Source organism: Pecten maximus, chromosome 10 (assembly GCF_902652985.1).
Source record: "Pecten maximus chromosome 10, xPecMax1.1, whole genome shotgun sequence".
NCBI classification, from domain to species: Eukaryota; Metazoa; Mollusca; class Bivalvia; order Pectinida; family Pectinidae; genus Pecten; species Pecten maximus.
In genome coordinates, this window is record NC_047024.1 from 3998316 (window position 1) to 4024669 (window position 26354).

Consider the following 26354-nt stretch of genomic DNA (forward strand, 5'->3'; position numbering starts at 1 on the left):
TTTTGTCTGTTTGATATTCTTGTGTGTGTTCGCCTGTCTGAAAACTCGATTTCTTGTTTTGGTCAGGTGACCTTTCCCACAGAATACCAACAGAGGACAACTACTGCGAGGCCCTGTTGGAATACGCCGACAGACTGGCCGCCAAACATCGGTGTCCGGTATGCAACATAGTGTATCCAACAAATGAGGACCTGAAGACACACGATCGCTCTCACAGCGAGGGGCCTCATCTTCATCTCTGTGCTTTGTGTGATATTGACTTGGGTACACTAGAAGACCTCAAAAGTCACTTGTACTTGCAGCACGGTTCAAAGTTCAAACATTTCTGCTTTGATTGTGGTAGAGCTTTCAAATCCTACCCAAGTTTTAACAGTCACGAGCGATTGTTTCACCGTTCAGATACCAAGTGTCCAGTGTGTGAATTGTGTGGGAAAATTTTCCCGTTTGAGAGTAGTTTGAAGCTCCATCTGAAGAAGCATTCAGAGTTACGACCTTTTATTTGTGGTGTCTGTGGGAAGTCTTACAAACACAAGGCCAACCTTGCAAGTCACTCGTGTACATAGCAACCATATATATCATCAAGGTCAGGGGAAATGTGTAGTTCAGTAAAGTTAACTTATTAGGTACTTAAAGGATACAAAGTTTAATGAGGTCAGAGTTTGTTGACTACAATACTTTGTCAATACAAATAAGGAAGCTAAATGAGGTCAAAGTTCATTGAATACGAACTTACAGGTTTAATGAGGTCAGAGTTTGTTGACTACAATACTTTGTCAATACAAATAAGGAAGCTAAATGAGGTCAAAGTTCATTGAATACGAACTTACAGGTTTAATGAGGTCACAGTTTGCTGACTACTAACTTGATATAAATGTTTAATGAGGTCAAAGTTCGCTGACCAAAAATTATTTATGCATGTAAGGTATAACGAGGTCCAAGTTCACTGGAAACAAAGTTGATACAGAGGTATAAGGTCAAAGTTCGATGTATGATACTGGTAAGGTTTTATCGGTCAACAACAAAGTTGATACAGAGGTCACTAAGTATATGAGGTCATTAGTGTTTTTGTGCATTTACCATTCATATGATGTACAGTTGCCATGGTGATATTTTTGTTTCACTGTGAGTACACATGATATGTGAATGTGTTGTATATGGTTTCTGAAGTTTTCTCATCATTTTGTTCTGTACATATTCTGTATGTTTGATGCATTTTCTCATCGTGCCAGTTTTGTATTTCATTTCAATATGAAAACTAATTAAATTAAAGTTGATCTTTGTACATATTAGAGGACACAAATAAAAAGGTTTCTTTGAAATATTGTTTATTATTTTTTCTGAAAAAAGTGTTGATGTTTGTCACAGTATTAAGTAAGTGAATGATATAAACTTTTCTGACATGCTGCGACAACTTCTGTTAATACAGTGATTCTGCCTTAGAAGATCGGCGCATGAAATGACCCTCTAGAAATATTTTTGCTATTTTTTTTCACAACAAAATCTAGCAATGTTTGGAAAGAACATGAGTAAGTTTTGTCAAGTTTCTGAAGGACTATCTCTTTTTTGTTTAGGTAAACCCTCATTTGGTGATGAAACATTTGATTGCTCCACGGATTTGTCGGATCGGATGTCGAGCTTCTCATTTCCATGTGAAATTTGTCAAGTTGTATATTCCTCAGCTGAAGATTTAAAGACTCACCTCAGGAGTCATGGAGTTAGCCCTGTAGTAAATAGCTGTGAAATCTGTCATGTTGCGTTTTCCAGTGGAGAAAACCTGAAAACGCACATGAACCAATCCCACGGAGAAGAATTCAAATACATGTGTTTTGATTGTGGGAGAGGGTTTACATCTTACTCCAGCTTCAATAATCACCAACGTCTCTTCCACAGAGCTGATTTGAAGTGCCCGGTGTGCAACATTTGTTGGAAAATATTTCCTTTTGAGAGTAATCTTCGATATCATTACAAAAAGCATTCAGAAGTGAGAGAATATGTATGTCAACACTGTGGAAAGTCATACAAGCACAAGGGCAAACTCAAGATGCATAATTGTTTGGTGTCTGGCCAGCCACAAATGTAGCAACCCGACCAGGTAGCCATGGCATCTCGCCATTCTCAAAGAAGACAAAAGTTTACAGAGGATTAATTTCAATAAAAAAAACCAATGAAACAGTACTAAAATAACAATTCTTATTAAATTTAATTAAATTTAGTGTATTGAATCGGTTTGTGACGAACACAGTTGGATCAGCTATTGACGGGTACCTAGACGACCAATAGTGATTGAAGACCAATTAATTAATGTAGTAACTAAACTAATTGTGGGTATCCTAGTCCTACCAATAGCCTAACAGGTGGTGCTTTTGTAACTAGCCACAGTTCCTGTTGGTAGGTCTCGTATCCCGACAGTCTGTTATCATATCCTGGGGTGTACTGATGTTCTGTTTATTTTGTTTAGGTAAACAGAACCTCCAGGAAGGTGGTTTGGGAGATGATGACCAATTGAACCCTGAACAGGTCGGGGCCAGTTTATTTCCCTGTCGTGCATGCAACCTAGTCTTCTCCTCAATGGATGACCTAACGACGCATGATCGATGTCTTCACATCGGCAAAGAAGACTGGCACTGTCGTGTCTGTCTGTTAGATTGTCGTACCGCAGTGCAACTAAAGTGTCACTTGATACAGGTGCATGGGCCCGAGTTCAAGAATCTGTGTTTCGAGTGTGGAAGGGGTTTTAAGTCCTACTCCAGTTTCAATACTCACAATCGTCTGTTTCACAGGACGGACATCAATTGTCCTGTGTGTCCGATCTGCAGACGAGTATTTCCTTTTGACAGTAAACTCCAAGTTCATTTAAAGAAACATTCAGATGATCAACCTTACTTCTGTAAGGTGTGTGGGAAAACTTATAAATATGAATGGAATTTGAAAGTGCATAACTGTGTACATACACAAGGGCAGCCGTAACTGTTGATTTCTTGTACAGAAAGGATATTTTGCTTCAAATTATATACAATTAAATGGTCTGATACATCTTGTTTTTAAACCTTTGTGAAAATCTGTAATTGTTCATTAGTGTGTTAATAAGAAATTCTGTATAGGAAGGGGAAGTGTAGTGAAGGGAATAATTTGTATTGAGGTAAAGAAGTGTAGATGTCGCTACATCCAATGAGGGATGATTGTATTTCTGAGGACAATTTGTATATAGTTGTATCGCAATAAAAAAAAACTTATTAAAAGTTGTGTGTGTTGGATCGATCAATTTTCTGGATTTATATGTATGTGTTCCAAGGTGCAGTAAGAATGAACATTTTTGGTGAATATCTGAAATAAAGCCTATTACAGCTAAGCATTGATCCAAATCTATTTGTTTTGTTTAGGTGGTCACCTCAAAACGAGAGCTGTCCAGGAGGACGAAGGCTATCCTTGTAATCTCTGCAACATAGTATACTCAAAAGCAGAAGATTTGATATCCCACAATCGCTGCCATGTATCTTACGACAGGTCGCGATGTCATGTTTGTCTTGAGGACTTTCCTAGTGTTGCACACCTGAAAAGACATATGCTACAAAGTCATAGCCATCAGTTCAAGCATTTCTGTTTTGACTGTGGACGAGCGTTTACAGGAGATTGGGGTCTAAATGCTCACAATCGTTTGTTTCATCGTCCCGAGGCAAAGTGTCCTGTTTGTTCAGTGTGTCGTAAGATCTTCTCTTTTGACAGTCAACTCCAAGTTCATCTCATGAAGCATTCTGATGAACAGCCGTACTTTTGTGAAATCTGCGGAAGAACTTACAAATACAAACGTAACTTAAAACAACATAATTGTTCACACATGTAAAACATAACATACATGATTGTAAAGGGAGTAATGAGTATGACTATAAACAGTCCGACCCTTATATCTTGGGTTGGTTGGGGAGGTCATCATAAGATATGAAATGACAATGACACATGATGGCTGGTATAGATGACACATGATGGCTGGTATAGATGACACATGATGGCTGGTATAGATGACACATGATGGCTGGTATAGATGACAAGTCTTCCTGTCATATTAGTTAAGGTGGTTATATAGGGACCGTTACTTCTCTGTACTCACATATATCAATTTATAGCAGGACTATGCTGTAGTTATAAGTTACTGGCTGAAATTCATGTTTATGTGGACTTTTTGAAAGTATATATAACTTTCCTGATTAAACCCTGATACCTGAAATAATCTGGTTATTATTTTTTCTGGGTAAAAACACTGATATTAATTTATTTGTTTTATTTAGGCATGAACTACAAACAGACGGGTTTGGGAGACAACTACCAGTTTACCGAGTTGCCAAGCAACAGCTCATTTCCTTGTAAATACTGCCACCTGGTGTACACTAAATCAAACGACTTAAAATCACATGAGCGATCTCACAACATTGGTATCAATGACTTTTTCTGTAGTGTCTGTGCTGTCAACCTCGGGACTTCAGCCCAGCTCAAAACTCATCTCGTACAAGTTCATGGTCACCAATACAGCCATTTCTGCTTCGAATGTGGAAGGGCCTTTAGGTCGTACTCGAGTTATAACTCTCACAATCGACTGTTTCACCGAAAGGATATTGATTGCCATGTGTGTAAAATTTGCTGTAAAATCTATTGCAATGAAAGTCATTTGAAAACTCACTTACAGACACACTCGCAAGAACAGCCGTTTACATGTGAAATCTGTGGAAAATCTTATAAATATAAGTGGCATTTGAGACGCCACAACTGTAGAGGCACTCCTATTGTCCCACCCTGAACAGTTCTATATTGTGTTACAGATCCAATAGAATGTGATAAGAGACTGACTTTTAAAGGAAGACCAGGAACTTTTTCTATGAAGCTCGAAATTGATCAATTATAATGACTTTTTTTTTTATAGATGGGGTAGATTTAAGAAATTTTATTCAGCAGTTTGTGATCCCGATTATTTGTTTTGTTTAGGTGCACACGACCAAACAAAAGATTGGGAAGATGGCCGCCAATGTTTAAAAGAGACCACCTACAAGTCGTTTCCTTGTCAGAGTTGTCATCTTGTGTATTCAAAAGCAGAAGACTTGAAATCACACGAGCGTTCTCACAATGTTGGTAATGAGGTCTGGTGCTGCCAGCTCTGCAACTCCGATTGTCAGACTGCTGAGCAACTCAAAATACATCTCATACAAATCCATGGTGACAAATACAAGCATTTTTGCTTTGAATGTGGAAGGGCCTTTAGGTCGTACTCGAGTTTTAATTCTCACAATCGACTGTTTCACCGAGCAGATATTGAGAGTCCAATGTGCAGGATTTGCTGCAAGATCTTTTCTAATAAAAGTCATCTATTACTGCATCTGAACTCCCATTCCCAGGAACAGCCATTTCCCTGTGTTTACTGCGGGAAGTCTTACAAGTCAAAAACCAATTTGAAGTCTCACAGCTGTAGAGCTGCCTCCAGTGTGATGTTCTGATATGTGCATGCCCAGGAGAACGACCAAATTTGGATTTGACATTTGCTTAAAATATAGTTGAAGATTGAAAGTAAGAATTTAGGAGTGATGAGGGTTCAGTTCTGAATAAGTAGGATTGTTGTGTTAGAATGTAGGAGTTTTTCATTGGAAATGTGAACATCAGAGATTCATACAGGTCTTGTTAACAATGGCTCTGATCCTAATCTGTTTGTTTTGTCTAGGTGATCAGTATCAACACACAAGTGGGTCGGAAGAGGAAGCGCACATATTTGAATGCAGTTCTTATCCTTGTCGTATCTGCCATCTCGTGTTCTCGAAACCTGAAGACTTGACGTCTCATGAACGTTCGCACAACATTGGCGCCGACGTGTGGTGTTGCCGCGTGTGTCTGATGAACTGTGAAAGTCTCCAACATCTGACCAGGCACATGCTACAGGCACATGGTGATAGCTTCACACATTTCTGTTTCGAATGTGGAAGAGCTTTCAAATCCTACTCCACTTTCAATGCCCACGAGCGCATGCTTCATCGCGCTAATAGAAACTGCCCTGTATGCTCTTTCTGTGGAAAAATTTTCCCGTACGAAAGCCAACTCCAGATTCATTCGAGAAAGCATTCAACAGAGCAGCCTTATATCTGTACTTTGTGTGGGAAAACTTACAAGCATATACGAAATTTGAAAGTACATAACTGTTCAAATACACCTACTAATTAAATGGATAGATTAATTCTTTACTTCGGTTTACTGATGCTAATTTATTAGAAATGTATATATTGGAAATGATTAGGTGATAATAACAAAATTCATAGCAGTGATAGTATTTCAGGAGTGCTATCTGAAATAATTGGACCGAGCTATGTCAATCAGAATTCAGAGCAGGGATAGTGTTTCAGGAGTGCTATCTGAAATAACTGGACCGAGCTATGTCAATCAGAATTCAGAGCAGGGATAGTGTTTCAGGAGTGTCTGTCTGAAATAACTGGACCGAGCTATGTCAATCAGAATTCAGAGCAGGGATAGTGTTTCAGGAGTGTCTGTCTGAAATAACTGGACCGAGCTATGTCAATCAGAATTCAGAGCAGGGATAGTGTTTCAGGAGTGTCTGTCTCAAATGGTTGGAGCTATATCAGTCATAATTCAGTGCAGGGAAGTGCCATTTCAGATGTGTCCGTCTCATCATTAGACATTTCCATTCTCATACATTATTTTGCACTGAATTTTACTTTCTTTTACCTCATTTAAATCCTGCTCCAAATTAATGGAAAATTGGTTCTATACTTCCAATTTGATGTGATAATTATAATGATAAGTACTGATTTAACGACTTTCGTTTGCTCAGTAACGTGAAAATTCAAAAGCATGCCCACAACCAGGTTCTTAACATGTACTTGCTGTTTGCCAATAATACTGGTTTTAAATTTCTTAGAGCATGCATTTCTTATTTTGAACTGAAAATGGTAGGAGGACGGCAACACAACAAAATGATCATATCCAACCTATGACAACAGCATTATTGACAAGCTTTTCAAGGAGTTACGCCACTACTGACTGATCTTTACTATGTATCATTAGTGTACCTTAAAATATTGAACAGATAGAGGTGAATTTCTTCTTCTTTTCTTGGGAAATGTTCATAAATAGAATCTGTTTGTCTCCTTTAGGTAACTACAGCAATCCACAAAGTGGCTGGGAGGACGGACAGTCGGTCGTGGCACAGAATATAGGCTGCAGTTATTTCCCTTGTACCACTTGCAATATCGCGTACTCAAATCAAGATGATTTGGTATCGCACGATCGTATACACAGAAGTGTGCCGGAGTGGCGCTGTCGCGTGTGTTGGTTAGAGTGTCCGACCATCATGCAGCTTCAGCAACATTTGGTACAGAATCACGGCGCCGAATACAAACATTTCTGTGTTCAGTGTGGACGAGTGTTCAAGTCTTACTCCAGTCTCAACGCTCACAATCGCTTATTCCATCGAAAAGATACTAAACAGTGTCCGACCTGTACTTTCTGTAACAAGATCTATCCTTATGAGAGTCATCTACAAATCCATTTAAAGAGTCATTCTGACGAGCAGCCTTTCTATTGTGAGACATGTGGAAAGACTTATAAGTCAAAGTGGCATTTGAAGGCCAATAGATGTAAACCAACCCCGAAATAATTTATATCGCCTCCGACGTGGTCTCTTTTAAAGAATCTTGTTGATAAAAGATTGATTACTGGATATTTATTTTGTCTTGGCCAAAATAATTACTTTGACAGTTCACGTCATGGTGTTTACAAGGACAACACGCCATGGTGTTTACAAGGACAACACGCCATGGTGTTTACAAGGACAAGTGTCGGCATAAATAATTACCATGACCGTTCTTCCCTGCCAAATTAATCTCCGTACAGTTTTCTACCATGATATTAGACAGTGATGACAAATCAGTTGTTCAAAATGTACTAGGATATTCACCAAGTTTGATATTACATTGTATTTTCGTTGTTTTTTGGGCATGTAGACCAAATCGATAGTACAGATTTCAGGTTACATTATGATCGAATTAAAGTGGATCCTGTCTATTAAGTCTATTTTGGAAATTAAGATATTCTTTTCTTTTTTGTTTAGGTGTATTGTTCTCGGAGAAAAGTGGTATGGGAGATGACGGCCTGTTATATTCTCCACAGATAGGTGGCACTACATTTCCCTGTCAAACGTGCAACGTAGTCTACTCCTCGTTGGATGACTTGGTTACGCACGAACGTTGTCACAATGTTGGTATTGAAGAATGGCGCTGTCGTGTCTGTTATGAAGACTGCAAATCTGCAGTGCAATTGAAAAGTCACATGATTCAAGTACATAGTCATCAGTTTAAGCATATTTGTTACGAATGTGGTCGTGGTTTTAAAGGGTACTGGGCATATAAGTCCCACAACCGAATGTTCCATAGTGATGCCAACGTCGACTGTCCTGTTTGTAACATTTGTGGGAAAGTATTTCCATTTAACAGTAAACTTCAAATCCATCTGAGAACACATTCTACTGAACAGCCTTTCCAATGTAAAATCTGTGGTAAAACCTACAAGTATGAAAATAATCTAAAGTTACATCATTGTGTAGCTGTGTCAATGTGACGTGTCTTACACAAGTAATGTCTGGCGTAGACAAGTGTCTTACACAAGTTTAGATGTGTCTGGTGTAGACAAGTGTCTTACACAAGTTTAGATGTGTCTGGTGTAGACAGGTGTCTTAACAGAAGTTTAGATGTGTCTGGTGTAGACAAGTGTTTTACACAGGTTTAGATGTGTCTGGTGTAGACAAGTGTCTTACACAAGTTTAGATGTGTCTGGTGTGGACAAGTGTCTTACACAAGTTTAGATGTGTCTGGTGTAGACAAGTGTCTTACACAGGTTTAGATGTGTCTGGTGTAGACAAGTGTCTCACACAGGTTTAGATGTGTCCAGTGTGGACAGGCGTCTTTAACAGAAGTTTAGATGTGTCCAGTGTGGACAGGTGTCTTAACAGAAGTTACCTATGTGTCCAGTGTGAGCAGGTGTCTTTATAAAGAGGTCCTAGGTTCCTATGTACTATGTTGGGTCGTAGGTTTATGATGTGTGCTGTCTGAGCCCAGATAGAACTTGATATTGTACATGTGTATGGTCGTCAGTATGTGATATAATGAACATGTCCCAGGTAAAACTGCTACAACTGTAGGAGCATGGTGATACTTCTGGCATATTTATTTCAGATGGTGAAAGATTAGCTACCAATATCACTCAGACTTAATGCTTCTCCTAAATAACTCCTGAAAGGTGTAATTGAACAATAAAATGCTACTTCTGGAAAAGCCAGTGTTGATGTTGATGAGGATAAACATGTAATGTTTGTAGATCTTTAGTAACTGTTCTGTTGTATACACAATTATAGTATGTGAAATAAATAAATAATACCTGAAAGATGATTTCTTGTTTTATCTCAGGTAGTCACTTAAACACGAGAACAATGGTCGATGGTGGAGGTGCTGGCACTATGTCGTTAGTGAATAAATCTCGACAGCTGGCAAAGTCGTTTCCACAAACGACAACGCTTCCCGAAACTAGTGCCTTCAACGAGATGTGGATGACATCAGAAGCTATAGAACAAGCGACTCAGCATTACATCAAATCCAACACATTCGATAAGGAAATCATGTCGGATATTTTGGACAAGACGACATATACTTGTAGAGTGTGTGGTATCGTTTACTCCACCCAGGCAGATCTGGAGTCGCACGAGAGAACGCACTGTCAAGGTCCTAAGAAATACATGTGTGTTTTGTGTCACTGTGACTACGATTCCAAGGAAAACTTGCGTAGTCACATGGAGAGTAACCACGGTCAGGAGTATAAATTCTTTTGTTTTGAGTGTGGTAGAGCATTCAAGTCCTACCCTAGCTTAAATAACCATGATCGTTTGTTCCATCGATCTGATGCTGTCTGTCCTGTGTGTGACATTTGTGGTAAAATATTTCCATTTGAAAGCAAACTGCAAGCTCACATGAAGAAGCACTCACAAGACCGGCCGTTTGTGTGCCCTGTGTGTGGAAAAGCATACAAACACCAGCAGAATCTAAAGGACCATGTCACTATTTGTCCATATAACCAACCAACGGCCAGCAGTTAAACCTGCGACCTTGATCACGTTAATCTGCGACCTTGATCAATGTTGAGTTTGTTTTTGAGTAGGACTTAGTGTGTGTTCTTTTACATCAGTAGTAAGGTGAATTCCACAGAGAACCTTAAAACTCGCAAGGTCCATTTTTAAAGGCCTGGTACTCGAAAATGGGTCAGATCCAGAAAATGAAATACCCTCAAAGAACACCTAGGAAAAGTAAATGATATAATGGAAAATATTGACAAGAAATGACCTGGTTTTGATGATAGTGATTCAGTGTCTGGATAGCTGATAGGTGGTCTGGCTACTTAATTCATGTAGACTTTGTATGTAAAATAAAAGATGATTCTAAATTTTGACAGCTTACTCATAGAATGCATGGTTGATATTGGAGGTGATAGAATACATGGTTGATATTGGAGGTGATAGAATACATGGTTGATATTGGAGGTGATAGAATACATGGTTGATATTGGAGGTGATAGAATACATGGTTGATATTGGAGGTGATAGAATACATGGTTGATATTGGAGGTACTCGTTGTTCGTATAAAAACAACCACTGGACATTGGTGGTAACTGTTGTTCACCTTCCACTCTTTGTGGCCGTCCTTGGTTACCTCGACGACACTCTCCCTAATCTAGTGTAATGGGTAATACTAATATACCAGTACCAAATTGAGGACAAGCAATTTGTCAATCTGACACATTGACCTTTACTACATGGAGTCATCCATCGATTATGTAGAGTTTGACTGAATTACCAAGGGTGTTGCCATAGCAGCAGTTACCTGTAATGTTGCTGGGTTTTACACTTGCCTTTCTCTCGGTTCCTGTGGTATAATTAGCTTACTTGTTGCTTGTTTAGGTGAGCAATTCTATAGTATGTCTTTTTCTTGTTGTTTCCTTGTTTAGGTGAGCGATTCTATCGTGTCATTTTCTCGTTTCCATTGTGTTTCTACATTCTGGAATGATCAGATTCATTCTGTTACTTTAAATGACGTTTCAATACAAGTTGAAATATGTCTATAGTGCAAAAATACTGGTCTTGATAATTTGCAGAAGAATAAAATACGATGTGGTCACTGCATGAATGGTTTTGAATACTGTAGTAATTTTTCTGTAGTTGTGATTAGTTATTGACTTTACGCGTTAGACATCTCCTTTTCTGATTGGTCATTTCTGATGCTGTTTCTTGTCTGTCTCAGGTATGAGGAAGGCAGGTCTGTCCTCCGGCCAGTCTGACCAGGATGAGATATTAGCACAGATTCTGGACACAGCAGATTGCGACTACCTGTGTCGGCTGTGTAATGTTGTATATTCTACAAAAGAGGACCTCAAGACTCACAATAAGATCCATTCTAAAGGACCTGTACTATACAATTGTGAAGTCTGTCAAACTCAGCACCCAGATAAAATGCTTCTCAAGGAACATCTTCTTAAATGTCATGGTGAAAAATACAAGTTTTTCTGTTTTGAATGTGGTCGAGCCTTCAAATCTTATGCCAGTACTAACAATCATGATCGTTTATTTCATCGCCCAAACACAAACTGCCCAGTTTGTGACCTCTGTGGTAAAATCTTTCCATTCGAGAGTAGTTTGAAAATCCATTATGCAAAACATTCTCAGGTGAGGCCTTTCTTGTGCCAAATCTGTGGCAAGTCCTATAAGCACAAACAGAGTCTGAAGGAACATATTTGTTCTTTGGTGACGGGTGTGACTCAGGACCAGTAGTACACTTGTCAGAAATCCCGCGTATTCTGGTCGGAAATCTCACGTCTTCTGGCTACGAAATCGGACCGGGGTGTTAACTTTTGTGTCCACATTCACTCCAAATGTCTTGTTTATATATCATTTTCTAAGAACGTATAAGTACTATAACAGCTAAAGTTGGTGGATGACTAGATTATGTGGCGTCATGATACAGATTGGAATACAGTGCTTTATGTAATTCATAGGTAGAAGAATCAAATTTTGATATATTTTGAGAACTTGCAATAACTTCAATTATTTTATGATGGGCCTTAGCACTCAACAAACATTCAGCAAAGTATGTACTATGATAAAAAAGTGTTTAGCTTCTAAAAGTGAAATGAAGAAATTCTATGGAATTCTCATATGTCATGGTACATTGACTGATGTATATAGCATTGTCACTGTACATTGACTGATGTATATAGCATTGTCACTGTACATTGACTGATGTATGTGGCATTGTCACGGTACATTGACGGATGTATATAGCATTGTCACGGTACATTGACGGATGTATATAGCATTGTCACGGTACATTGACGGATGTATATAGCATTGTCACGGTACATTGACGGATGTATATAGCATTGTCACGGTACATTGACAATGTTAATGATATATGAACTACTTTAGTAAATATGTTCATTATCCGCTAACATGTGGGTTATCCTAAACATTGTGTAATATATATATATGATGAACTTCATTATTATTGGTGTTTAATTCAGCCATTAAAAACTTCACACTTCCAGTTTTGTGTTTCTGAACTTTTGGCTAGTTACATTGAAAGATTTCATTAAGTAGATAAATGACAGAATTTCCAGTAGCTGGGTGATGTTTCCCTGGTTACTGGAACTTAGTCTGGGTGATGTTTCCCTGGTTACCGAGACTTTGTCTTATGTTATAGGGATGTTTTCTTGATTACAGAGATGTTTCCTAGGCTATAGGGATGTGGCCTTGGTTATAGAAACATATCCTTGGTTACAGTGTCCCTAAGATACAGGAATGTGTCCTAGGTTACAAGTTCGTGCCCTTGGTTATGATGATGTGTTCTAGGATACAAGGTTTGCCCTTTGTTATAATGATGTGTCCTAGGTTACAAGGTCGTGCCCTTGATTATAGGGATGTGTCGTAGGATACAAGGTCGTGCCCTTGGTTATAGGGATGTGTCCTAGGTTACAAAGCCCTGCCCCTGGTTATAGGGATAGGTCCTAGGATACAAGGTCGTGCCCTTGGTTATAGGGATGTGTCCTAGGTTCCAAGGTCGTGCCCTTGGTTATAGGGATGTGTCCTAGGTTACAAGGCCGTGCCCCTGGTTATAGGGATGTGTCCTAGTTTACAAAGACGGGAATCCTATAAATGACCAACACTAATTTGTAACTAATCAATCAAACCCAGACTTATGGAGGCTTAGAACTCTTACCTATTCTATTATTTTTGAACTTACTTGTTCTATTTTTAAGCAACAATTTGCAAAATAATGAAATAAAAAAAAAAGTCACACTTATATTACAGGCAGTAAGTGTTTTGTATGAAAGTCACAATTTGGTTTAAAATGTGGAGGACTTCTAAAGGATTAATATGAAGGTGAACCTTTTCTTACACTGTCTTTATTTCTTGTGCAGGTGACCCTAGTGATGGCGGTGTTGTGTATCTGGACAGCCTGCCTACAGGAGTTGCACCCATGGCTCAGTGTCCCATATGCAGTGTGCTATTTAGCTCCAACGAAGCTTTAGCAGCACATGAAAAAATACACCACAGTTGTAAATTTGTATGCCAGTTGTGTAACAAAGCATTTCCAGTTCGAAAGCAATCTTAGGCGACATATGCGCTGTCATTCTAGTATACGTGCTTTTAAGTGTTTGACGTGTGGAAAGGCATACAAACATAAACACAAACTCAAGGAACACATTCGCCTGGTACATATGGCCCCTGAGCAAAGTCAATCAGAGGTCATGCTCAAACCAAACATGGACATTCAAGGTCAACAATTTGGTCAAAGTCAACACTTTGGTCAAGGTCAACACTTTGGTCAAGGTCAACACATTGGTCCTAGTTCTATAGAGAAAGACGTTTCTTATGCAAAAACAGAAGAATTTTCATAAGAATAGTAGTATGACATGTGTCATGCAAGTTTTGTTTTTTTTCTCTCTCTCTTTCTCTCTCTGTCTACTCTCCCAAATCTGACATATTAGTTAATGATTGCTATTTAGAGATAAAATTTGTTTGTCCAAAACAAACAAAATTTTAAAAAAAATCTTCTTTTGTAATAAAAAAAGAACATCTCTTGTTTTGTACAGGAAACGCTGTTGCTACAGAATCTTCGTCTGCCATGATGTTGCAGTGTTCAGAATGTGGTGCATACTGTTCTTCAGCGGAGGAATATCAGAAACACCACAAGACCCATCGAGTTAATCGCTTTGTCTGTGACATATGCCACAAAGGTTTCCAGTATGATAGTTTCCTCAAGGTGCACATGCATAGTCATTTGGTGACCCGACCCTACGGCTGTAAGGCTTGCGGAAAAACCTACAAATGGCAACATCACCTAAAGACACACAAATGCCTTATACAGAGTGATTTATCTGAGGCATTTTCAACATCCACTTCGTCAAACATGTCGCTACAGACTTCAGCAACTCTCCCCAACACATTTTCTACTTCGCCACAAACATCTATACCCCCTCAATCATTTCCTTCAGTCATTCACCCCACGACCTCAGCTTCGATACATCCTCCCCAGGCATTTCTTTCTCTCCCTCAGACGACATGGGCTCAGGCTAGCAGCACTAGAGGACCAATACATAATACTGGATCATTGACTTCGAACATTCATCACAAGTGATGTTGTGTACACTGTAGGTTCTATATGGAAATGGTACCCAGTTTGTATCATTAGTAGCTGGACCAAGCTTAATATACCTGTTTGAAAATATAAAAAGAAAAATGAAAGTTTTTGTCGACGGTGCAGAATGCATTTATATTAAGTTATTTTGACATTATTCAAGTGGAAAATCCAATGTATGATTGTAATCCTATTGTTCTCCTAGTTTCTGAATCAGTTTTGTTTTATTTTGTCAGGGAGCAGGCCAGTTAATATATCCGAGGTTTACTCAGTGCTTCCCCCCATGGAAAGACGGACATTTAAGTGTGATATCTGCTCGTCCTATTTCTCCACGGATAAGTCCCTGGACAAACATAGAAAGAGTCATGGCACTGAACGCTTCTCCTGTCATATCTGCCAGAAAAAGTTCCACTTCATGAGTTACCTAAAGGCTCATGTCAAATGTCACTCAGATGACCGGCCTTTTGTATGTCAGTATTGTGGCAGGTCCTACAAACATTTACACAACCTCAAGGAACATAGGTGTGCTGGCTGGCAGGTGTAGACAGGTGTGTCTCCTGACAGGTGTAGACAGGTGTGTCTTCTGACAGGTGTAGAGAGGTGTGTCTTCTGACAGGTGTAGACAGGCGTGATATAGGGTATAGACAGGTGTGTCTCCTGGCAGGTGTAGACAGGTGTGTCTCCTGACAGGTGTAGACAGGTGTGTCTCCTGACAGGTGTAGACAGGTGTGTCTCCTGACAGGTGTAGACAGGCGTGATATAGGGTATAGACAGGTGTAGACAGGCATGATATAGGGTGTAGACAGGTGTGATATAGGGTTTAGACAGGTGTGCCTCATGGCAGATGTGATAGGCAGTTGACCAATGTCATGTGACAAGCTATTTGATGACAAATATCATTCAAGACAGGTGTGAAAGGGTGGCACGCAGGTATTACGAGACAGCTGTATAACGTACAGATGTAACAGTTTACCTTACAAGACATGTAACAGGTTTAACCCATGTATTGTTATTGACAAGTGATGCTATAACTTTAACAAATCTACCAGAATAATGATAATGGCGATCTCATTCTCCGTACAGAGATCAATCCAAGTGTCATAACTCTTAGGATTGGAAGTCTAAAGTAACAACTACAAAACTTGACTGGAGTGTCAATGTTCTGGGAATGGCAGCCTGATTATCTCTCTTGTAGGCCGAGGTAGAATTATCTCTCTTGTAGGCCGAGGTAGAATTATCTCTCTTGTAGGCCAAGGTAGAATTATCTCTCTTGCAGGCCGAGGTAGAATTATCTCTCTTGTAGGCCGAGGTAGAAGTGGGAGAGGTCTTGCCCAAATCATAATTACAAACAAAATACCGGGGTATCAATCTGCCAGAGGGGCCTCTTGATTATATTCTTGGCCATAAAAGCACCTTTTGTGTGGTATTTTAACGGTGTCCTTTCCACATTGTTCTTTCATATTGTACATGATGCATGCTTCTTGTTCTTTCTTCAACAGTTACATTCATTTTTGTTCAATAAAAGTTTAATGATCGCATTTCTTTTCTGTTCTTTGTTTGCATCTTTTAGTATATTGTACTTTGAACAAGTATATCAAAACCAATTCCGAAAGTTTGCCGATGTAATGCTAAGGTGCTGTCTTATATTGTACAGGCGAGTGGGGAACACCGGTCACAGAGCAAGGTCAGGACCACAGGGTCGATGCCCCAATCGTTGGTCCGATGTTCAGATGCCAAGAGTGTTTGGAAGTGTACTTTTCTCTAGAGGGATTAAAATTACACCAAGAAAACCACAAAATGGGGATAATTGTGTGCTCTCTGTGTAAGTCCAAGTTCAACGATAAGGAGGATTTTAAGGCACACATCCTCAGTGTACATCCCGATCATAGCTTCACGTGTCTCGACTGTGTAAAGGTGTTTCGTACCAAGCCAGAGTTTTACAAGCACCAGTTACTATTTCATCGATCTTCAGAATGTCCTACCTGTAAGATATGTGGTAAAATGTTCCCGTTTGAGAGCAATTTAAAGATCCATGAGCGAAGTCACTACAATGTGCGGCCATACTTGTGTAACCTGTGTGGGAAATCTTACAAACACAAGTGGAATCTAAAGGACCACAAGTGTTAAGTTATAAACTCTGAAAACATTCATCGAGTCATCAATATAGTCCTAACTGACAAAAATCTTGTTAAATTGTTGAGAGAGACCCATCAAAATAATTGTAAACATCGGCAATCTTAAACAATTATTGAACCCGACTCGTAAAAAGTCATGAAAGCAATAATGTTGTAAAATTATTGAGCCAGACTCATCAAAATATAAACGACGACAGTCTTGTGACATTAAATAAATGGACTAGTGAAAGAAGATATAAAGACTAAACAAATATGCGAGACTTTTGAGAGACAGATTTAAAAAGTTATTGGCGGCTAACGTCTGTTGATGACAGTCTATGAGAGAAATCCTTGGATACCTAGTGTTAGATATAGTAGTTGTTGTGCTATTACATTGAACAGAAAACTTCTATCACTTTTTATGTTGATGTAAATAGTCTTAATTGTTGGTACACTTCATTTTAACGTGGAATGTTGATGCTGTGAATATGTATGTAATGAATATCAAAGAATTGGTTATACTTACTCTTGTATATTGGAGAAAGTCTTGTTGAGTACTAATATTGATAAACCAATTAGCAGTGGTTGAGGAATACATCTTGTATCCGTTCCATGATGAGGGACTACACCAAAGATGACCGTACACATCTTGAGTAGTATATCAGTAAATATCGTTAAATATCAATTTAATAAGAGATATAGTATAAGCTGAATAACAAATAATAAACTATCATCATATCATCGTTTCATCCTCGTCAGTGATGTTAGTGGTGTAAAGTGTAGAAGTCTTCAAGGGAAGTCGGGGAAATCCAAACAGGTATAAACAGAGGGGAAATCCAAACAGGTATAAACAGAGGGGAAATCCAAACAGGTATAAACAGAGGGGAAATCCAAACGGGTATAAACAGAGGGGAAATCCAAACGGGTATAAACAGGGGAAATCCAAACAGGTATAAACAGAGGGGAAATCCAAACAGGTATAAACAGAGGGGAAATCCAAACAGGTATAAACAGAGGGGAAATCCAAACAGGTATAAACAGAGGGGAAATCTAAACAGGTATAAATAGAGGGGAAATCCAAACAGGTATAAACATCGGGGAAATCTAAACAGGTATAAACAGGGGGGAAATCCAAACAGGTATAAATAGAGGGGAAATCCAAACAGGTATAAACAGGGGAAATCTAAACAGGTATAAATAGAGGGGAAATCCAAACAGGTATGAATAGAGGGGAAATCCAAACAGGTATAAACAGAGGGGAAATCTAAACAGGTATAAACATCGGGAAATCTAAACAGGTATAAACAGAGGGGAAATCCAAACAGGTATAAACAGAGGGGAAATCCAAACAGGTATAAACAGACTTACATATTAATTGATGTTCCATGTTATGATTACATATTAATTGATGTTCCATAATTCAGTGTGCATACAGACAAATCTAGCTGTTGTGGTATTTATAGTGTATCAATAGTGTAATTGAAAGTGAAAGTGAAATTGGGGGTGTTGACATGTTCATTACAGTGGGAAAATAAAAGGTTTCGTTGAGAAGTTTGGTTGCATTAAGTTCAAGCAAGGCACGAAAGGGAAAAGTTATATGAAGTGATGATAGAGGGTTGAGTGTGGTTAAGTTACAGAGACAGTGGTTACAAGGGGAAATCTGGTAACGCTGGGGAGGCATTCTGAAGGGGAAACCCCAAAAACTACCTGTGCAACTCCCATTGATTTTTGTGATAATCTTGAGATATAAAACGTCATTTCCAGCATGATAGTTTTTTTTTCCTCTTTTGTCTCAATAGTCGCTTCATTTAATATGTCTTGTTGTAAGCTTTTCATATAATCAATTGAAAATGATTATTAGGTTGAAACAATTTTTTAGATTTTCCAAGATTTACAAGATTACTAACACCTGTATTTATCCATTTATTTAGCTGCAAACTTCCAGAACCATACTCTGCTATTTGAGACCAAATTATTTTTTTCAAAGTAAGGGCTAACTCAATGTCTCATCCAATCTTTCTTGTCTTGTGTAGGTATGCCACAACCTCCGGTTTCCATGGTAACAAAAGGCGGTGGGTATCAGTGCCTGTTGTGTAGCGTTACATTTGCCACCAGGTCCGACCTGCAGATGCACTTTCCATCCCATCAAGCCCCCCAATCCATGGGGATAAAACCCCCAACCCTCGATATCGTACCAGTCAGTGACACTAAAATTGTATGCGAGGACTGTGGAAAGGTGTTTGAGAGTGTAAGTGGAAAGAGCCGACACAAACTGCGGTACCATAGTGACGCTCAATGCCTCGTGTGTCAGGTGTGCAGTAAGCGCTGCGAGAACCAGAGCACGCTCACCCGCCATATGAGGAGACATACTGACCATCGCCCATTTGCCTGTGAAATTTGTGGCCATAGATTTAAACATAAATATCACCTAAATTCCCACCTCCTCTGCCATAAATGAGGAAGAGGCTCATCCTGTTACCGTGGAGATGCCATACGTGGATTTATTTTGTGATGATTAAGACAAGGTTTTGATGTATCTAGAGACAGACACTAGAGTAGGTTATTGATGTAGGTATCGAGTTGACGATTCCAGCTACTTGTTCTTTACTAGTACCAATGTGTAATTGTACTACAATACCAAATTTAGGCATCTAAAACAACCTCTAAAAATGACCTTTTTTGTCTTAAATAGGTCCATATGGCACAGAGCAGAATATTCAGACTCCAGAATTCAACAATGGAATGTTTGGTCAGGAGAATTCTAGCGGCGTACTTCCGAGCCAGTTTGGTATGGTAGGGTACCCTGGTTCTCCGTTCATATACTGTAAACCAAGAAAGCGAGATGTGGCAGGTACACTTAAATTCAGCTGCACTGAATGTGGTAAATCCTTCCAAACCAACAGTGGCAAGAGTAGGCACATGTTCTGTTACCATAGCAACGATCAACGCTTTGTCTGTCAGATTTGTGGTAAAAGATGTGAGAATGATAGTGCATTTAAACGTCACATGTTGTGTCACTCCGATGAACGAGCATACAAATGTAACATTTGTGGCCGTACGTTCAAACACAAAGAAACACTAACAGCACACATCTCTGCGAAACACAAAGAAAATGTTACAAATTTTTTATTCCCATACGAACCACAGCCATGAGGTACTGATGGTGACGGCAATTTAGGAATGTAAACCGTAAATTGTACGAACCTATTGAACCAATGTGTGTTGGAATATAAAGGCTTGGCCAATATTATTAGATACTCTCTGAAGATTGTTGTGCTATTTTAACATTGACAGCATTTTCTATCCTTGAGAATCAAAGATGTCAAAGTAGCTTTTCTCCAACATTGTGACTTCATGTTTTAACATCTCAAATGTATGGTATATTAACATGAGTATAATGTAGCATGCCTGTTGTTTTATTGTTTACTGTATAAATTCTTAAACCTATTTTATTAAATGTATGTATTATTTAATAAACATTCCAAATAAAAACATGTATTTGTTGATTGTTGGTAGATTCTGTATCATGATTCTCACAAGTGTTTTCCACAGTTTCATAATATGGGAAATGGCACAGGAAACAAAACACAAATATACACAATATTGGGGACTTGAGTGTGGGAGATTCTAAAAACACCCTGAGGTACAAAACTGAAAGTTGTAATATTATAATTAAATATCATCTGTTGTACTACACTATCAATACCAATGTGTAATTTTCACTCTGAGCTGCATGCTGCAAGTTACCAGTAATTTGATTGGTTATTTGAGTGCTGTTTAAGTTAAATTAGTGTCTGGTGTGCTTACAATTTGTTAGTTTTTAATGACCTGCCACTAGGTGTCACCACTTATCTCTGTCTTTCTTGTATTGTACAGATGTGGGCCTGGTACCTGCGTTTCCATCACCGAGAATCTTCTCACAAATGTCACAAGGAGGGTTTCAATGTGGTGTATGCAATCAGGCATTTGATACAGAGTCCGAATTTAAAAAACATAAATCTGAACAACACTCGTCATTCAATACTGACATGGGGCTTGTTGGCCCCTTTCACATAGACTTGAATGATATGCAAAAAAGACATACATGTGAGGATTGTGGGAAAATTTTCGAAAGTTTGAGTGGTAAAAGTCGCCATGTTCTGAGATGCCATAGTAATGCAACATGTTACATCTGTGAGATCTGCAATAAGAGGTGCGAAAATCTGAGCTCCTTCCGTTTCCACCAGGCTAAGCACTCGGACAAGCGGCCATTCCAGTGTCAGCAGTGTGGCCAGTCCTATAAACACAAACATCACCTTAACAAACACCAGGCTGGACCTGGTAACTGTGCCAGACGCAAACTTTAAACCTTAACTATTGAAAATTTAGTGTTTAGAAACAGTCCCAGTGACTTGTAATGTTCGGGATCAGTCCCAGTGACTTGTAATGTTCGAGATCAGTCCCAGTGACTTGTAATGTTCAGGATCAGTCCCAGTGACTTGTAATGTTCAGGATCAGTCCCAGTGACAATGTAATGTTCAGGATCAGTCCCAGTGACTTGTAATGTTCTGGATCAGTCCCAGTGACTTGTAATGTTCGGGATCAGTCCTAGTGACAATATAATGTTCTGGATCAGTCCCAGTGACAATGTAATGTTCAGGATCAGTCCCAGTGACTTGTAATGTTCGGGATCAGTCCCAGTGACAATGTAATGTTCAGGATCAGTCCCAGTGACAATGTAATGTTCTGGATCAGTCCCAGTGACTTGTAATGTTCAGGATCAGTCCCAGTGACAATGTAATGTTCTGGATCAGTCCCAGTGACTTGTAATGTTCGGGATCAGTCCCAGTGACTTGTAATGTTCGGGAACAGTCCCAAGTGCTACTAGTTTCATGTTCAGACTAACTATATAGTACAATACTATATTGTTTCATGGGAAAATATCTTGACTTTGCGGAAATAAACTCATCAATTAAGATTTTTATAGTCATGTAAAGTGCTTTCATTCAATATTACTTTTATTTGACTTCCTCATCTCTGTTACCAGTATTGAAATGATATACGCCAGTGACTTGTCCTTTTTATAAGGAAAAATAATTCACTTAACATAAAACTGTGCCAGAGAAGTAAGCAATAGGAAATCCAGATAAAATACAGGAAACACATACAGGTAAAATACAGGTAAAATACAGGTAAAATACAGGTAAAACACAGAAAATACATACAGGTAAAATACAGATGTGCCATAAAGTAAAATATATGGCTATCCGATACAATGATATAAAAAAAGTTTTCAAGAATTTGGTAACAAACATTTAGGTTGCTAAATTTGTGCTTATTTTATTCTGGTTAAGTATTTGGTAATATTTTCTGTATATGTTGTTGATGCTGCAGATGCATTTAAGAGAGTACTGTCAAGAAAGCTGGATAGTGTTCAAGGGAATTACCTCTAGGTATAATGTACACATGATCGAAGTCTGCCATTTTGTTTAAACTTGTGGGGGTGAGCCTAATAACTGTTTCTGGTACGGAATCCATAAAGAACAAGATGTAGGGAAAGAGTTACGATTGTAAATCTACCGCCATGTTAAGCAGTGTCTGTCAATCTATTGTTGTTAAAGCCCCTCCTAACTCCATGTTTCTTGTGTTGTACAGATGGGAGCCTGGCCCCGGAGTTACCTCCCCCTGGATATCCTAGCTCTCCAGGCCTCTCTCAGTGTCATGTCTGTTACCAGATATTCACTACCCAGCAAGAACTGAACCTTCATAAAACTAAACACCATACAAATTCTCATAGAGGCCATCTTAGTTCTTTTCATAAACAGTCGGCCAATATACAGACAAAACTTACATGTGAGGATTGTGGGAAACTATTTGAAACTGTGAGTGGTAAAAACCGCCATGTTTTAAGGTGCCATAGTAATGCTACATGTAAAGTCTGTGAGATCTGTCACAAAAGATGTGAGAACTTAAGCTCACTACGTGTCCACTTGGCCAGACACTCCAATGAGCGGCCATTCAAGTGTTCAGTCTGCGGTCAGACCTACAAACACCAACATCAACTTAACAGGCACAGAAATGGCTCCAAAAAATGTCACATTCCCATCAGTCCTAACTGAAAAGGCTCATTGGTATAAGGTTATTTTGTATTGTTGGCTTCAAGTGTTGTGATCAGATCTGCTCTGCAGAGAAAGGAAAGCTTACCCTGATAAAAGTGGAACAATGATGCAATGAAAACGACAAACACACATGCAGATATTGAATGACAATACAACAAGCTATAATCCCATAGAGAAACAGTAGGTTCTACTTGTGGGGTGAGAAAAACGGTACGTTCTTCATCAAAGTGATGATGTGATAAACAGAGAGTGGATGGTAGTATATATATAAATGATTGACACCGTAATACCAAGCGAGATGATGTGATAAACAGAGAGTGGATGGTAGTATATATATAAATGATTGACACTGTAATACCAAGTGAGATGATGTGATAAACAGAGAGTGGATGGTAGTATATATATAAATGATTGACACCGTAATACCAAGCGAGATGATGTGATAAACAGAGAGTGGATGGTAGTATATATATAAATGATTGACACCGTAATACCAAGCGAGATGATGTGATAAACAGAGAGTGGATGGTAGTATATATAAATGATTGACACCGTAATACCAAGTGTTTGGCCAAATCACTACCTATAATAGAGGGTGGTTCAATGTAGCTACAACAGTATATTGATTAACTACTACAGAAGGAATGACACAGATATAAAATAGAGGTCAGAGGTCAATGTAGATTGAAGGTCAAGTGTAGTGGGGTGTTAGAGGTCATTGTAGATTGAAGGTCAAGTGTAGTGGGGTGTTAGAGGTCATTGTAGATTGAAGGTCAAGTGTAGGGGTGTTGGAGGTCAATGTAGAATGGTCAGGTGTAGAAGGGTGTTAGAGGTCAATGTAGTATGATGGTCAAATAAGGGGATGCTAGAGGTCAATGTAGATTGAAGGTCAAGCATAGAAGGGTGTTAGAGGTCACTGTAAAATGATAGTCAAGTGTAGTGGGGTGTTAGAGGTCAATGCAGAATGAAGATCAAATGTATTGCGGTGCTAGAGGTCAATGTAGATCAAAGGTCAAGTGTAGTGGGGTGTTAGAGGTCAATGTAGAATGAAGGTCAAGTGTAGAGGGGCGTTAGAGGTTAATGTAGAATGAAGATCAAATGTATTGCGGTGCTAGAGGTCAATGTAGATCAAAGGTCAAGTGTAGAAGGGCGTTTAGAGGTCAGTTGACTTCACAAATATAACATTTTCAAAATTCATCTTTAGGATACACATTGTGGCTACCAAATTTGAAAGAAAAAGATGAAAAAAACAAAGGATGGGGGTATCTGTGCCATAATCAGATAGTAGTGATTTGATGAGGTATTTTTGCTGGGTTTGGATCTGATTTTTTTCCAGATATGCAGATGTTGAGAAAGTTTTTTATTTTAAACGTTGTTAATGTATGCAGATGTTTGTGTGAACTAATCATCAGGAACTTTTCCAATGTATTTGGCCTTCTTATAAATCCAAAGTTGATGCATGATGATGACTTGATGATCAATCAGGGATCGACACTAACAGTAGCACGGCAGCCCTGGGCTGCCTGAAATCTGGTCGGGCTGCCAGAATGTCTAGACCAGCAGCCGCCAACATTTTCAGCCAAATGTATAATGTCTAGCTAAAGTTTTCTTTATCTACTTCAATAATTTTATTTCAAAACTTTTTTGTATAAAACATGTTGGTGTAATATCTAATATCTTTTATGCTCAGAATGAACTAGACAGCAGGAAACTGCATCTAAAATTCATTTTTTTCCTAAGATTAGGGTTAGGGGCTGTAGGGACATGCCCCCAAATCCCCCAGGAGGGGCTTTACAATTGGCAGCCCGGGCTGCCTCATTCCAAAACCTGGCAGCCCTGCAGTCTGTCAAGGCGATTAGGTTAGTGTCAACCCCTGTCAATTTGACACTGAATTTTAATTGTTTCCCATTCCACAGGAAAAATTATCTCAATATTTTCTGTATCTTTTAGGAACAACATTAACAATGTGATGTATGAACTTTGGGATATGAGTGTCTAGGCAGATCTGTTTTGACTTTGGATAATTATTGTTTTTTATGTGATTAGAGATTTAAATATTTGTTTATCCTGTTGGAGCTTCATGCCCACAGTTTGAGTTGGTATTGAAGACTTGTCAACACTAAGAGAACTATTTCTTGTCTTGTGTAGGTATGCCTTGGTATGGAGGAGGTGATATGCAGGACCCCCCGCTAATCTACCTGTATCGGTGCACCATGTGTGGACACAGTAGTTCCACAGAGGATGAGGCCGGGAAGCATGCCTTGTCCCACGATAGTTCTCCTGAAAATGCTCAGGCCACATTTGAAATGGTTCAAGTAGATGATGCTTCTAGCCAGCTTCTTTCCACTACCCCATTCTGTGAAGAATGTGGGAAACCCTTCAAGAGCAATGAATGCCTTATGAAACACATTCGTGTTGTCCACATGGCAAAACTGAAGTCTAAGATTTGCCCAATTTGTCAGAAATCTTTTTCCAGGCCCAGCAGTCTGGAGGAACATATGCGAAAGCATTCCGACCTTCGACCTTTTCAGTGTCTGGCCTGTGGCTCAAGTTACAAGCACAAAAAACATCTGAATCACCATCTACGTGTGTCTGTTAGGTGTTCTGAGGGTCAGACTAGCCAGCCGGCAAATACTTAGTCACCTGATGTTGGAAAGGTTAGGCCGGTCACCTGATGCTGGAAAGGTTGGGTCTGTCACCCGATATATATGCTTCAGATCACTTGGCAGAACTAAATTGTTACCTGGAAGTCAGACTTGCTACTTGCTGCTAACTGCATTTAAATTTGTGGTGACTTTGATGAAGCAACTGTACGTGTCACATTGTTACCATGGAGATATGTTGAAATACTGCAAAAACTTGGGACATCAGTGAAACTGGATAGCTTTGAACTGGATAGATTTTGGACAGCCTTGATCAAGATCTTTAGATTCTGTGTAAGGACATGTCCAGGTTGAAGCACTTCATTTCTGTAAATATATGGCACTGGTTTAATGTCATGTAAAATGAACAGAATCAGAATTAGGTTAAGGCTGTGGAGGTTGGGTAGGAGTTAATTATATCTTAACTGATTATACGTGAGTTAATGATAATTTAGTGACATGTATCCACTATTCCTTGCTTATATAACCCATTTGTTGACAGTGTGAGGCCATGTGAGGCTGTGTGATAGTTTATATAACCCATTTGTTGACAGTGTGAGGCGGTGTGAGGCTGTGTGATAGTTTATATAACCAATTTGTTGACTGTGTGAGGCTGTATGATAATTTATATAACCCATTTGTTGACATTGTGAGGCTGTGTGATAGTTTATATAACCCATTTGTTGACAGTGTGAGGCTGTGACTGTCAAACCATCAGATTCCATGTTACATCTGATTTTTACAGTGTCTACATTACAATGGCAGTGTACTAAAAA

The 26354-nt window shown here is 39.0% G+C and overlaps 1 protein-coding gene across 44 annotated transcripts in view; it reads left to right on the forward strand.

Annotated features, from left to right (window-relative positions):
* The window catches only part of LOC117336858 (zinc finger protein 37-like), a 117428-nt gene that overhangs the window by 19507 nt on the left and 71567 nt on the right, over positions 1 to 26354 (forward strand). Inside the window, exons 5-6 of one of the 44 annotated variants that reach the window (XR_004534686.1) lie at positions 14961 to 15952; positions 16007 to 16262. The exons of 22 other annotated variants lie outside the window; for them this stretch is intronic. Coding sequence is in view for 16 of the 22 variants with exons in the window: in XM_033897555.1 (XP_033753446.1) it covers positions 9450 to 10132 (683 nt within the window). In the remaining 6 variants the exon portion in view is untranslated. Of the gene's footprint in view, positions 1 to 66; positions 1320 to 1571; positions 2113 to 2458; positions 3351 to 3380; positions 4223 to 5701; positions 7075 to 7142; positions 8070 to 8098; positions 9313 to 9449; positions 11059 to 11331; positions 12631 to 13504; positions 14144 to 14179; positions 16263 to 19530; positions 20331 to 20714; positions 21387 to 25084; positions 26350 to 26354 lie in introns of those variants that run through there. 21 more of the 44 variants (XR_004534671.1, XR_004534672.1, XR_004534675.1 and 18 more) reach the window with 21 other exon arrangements.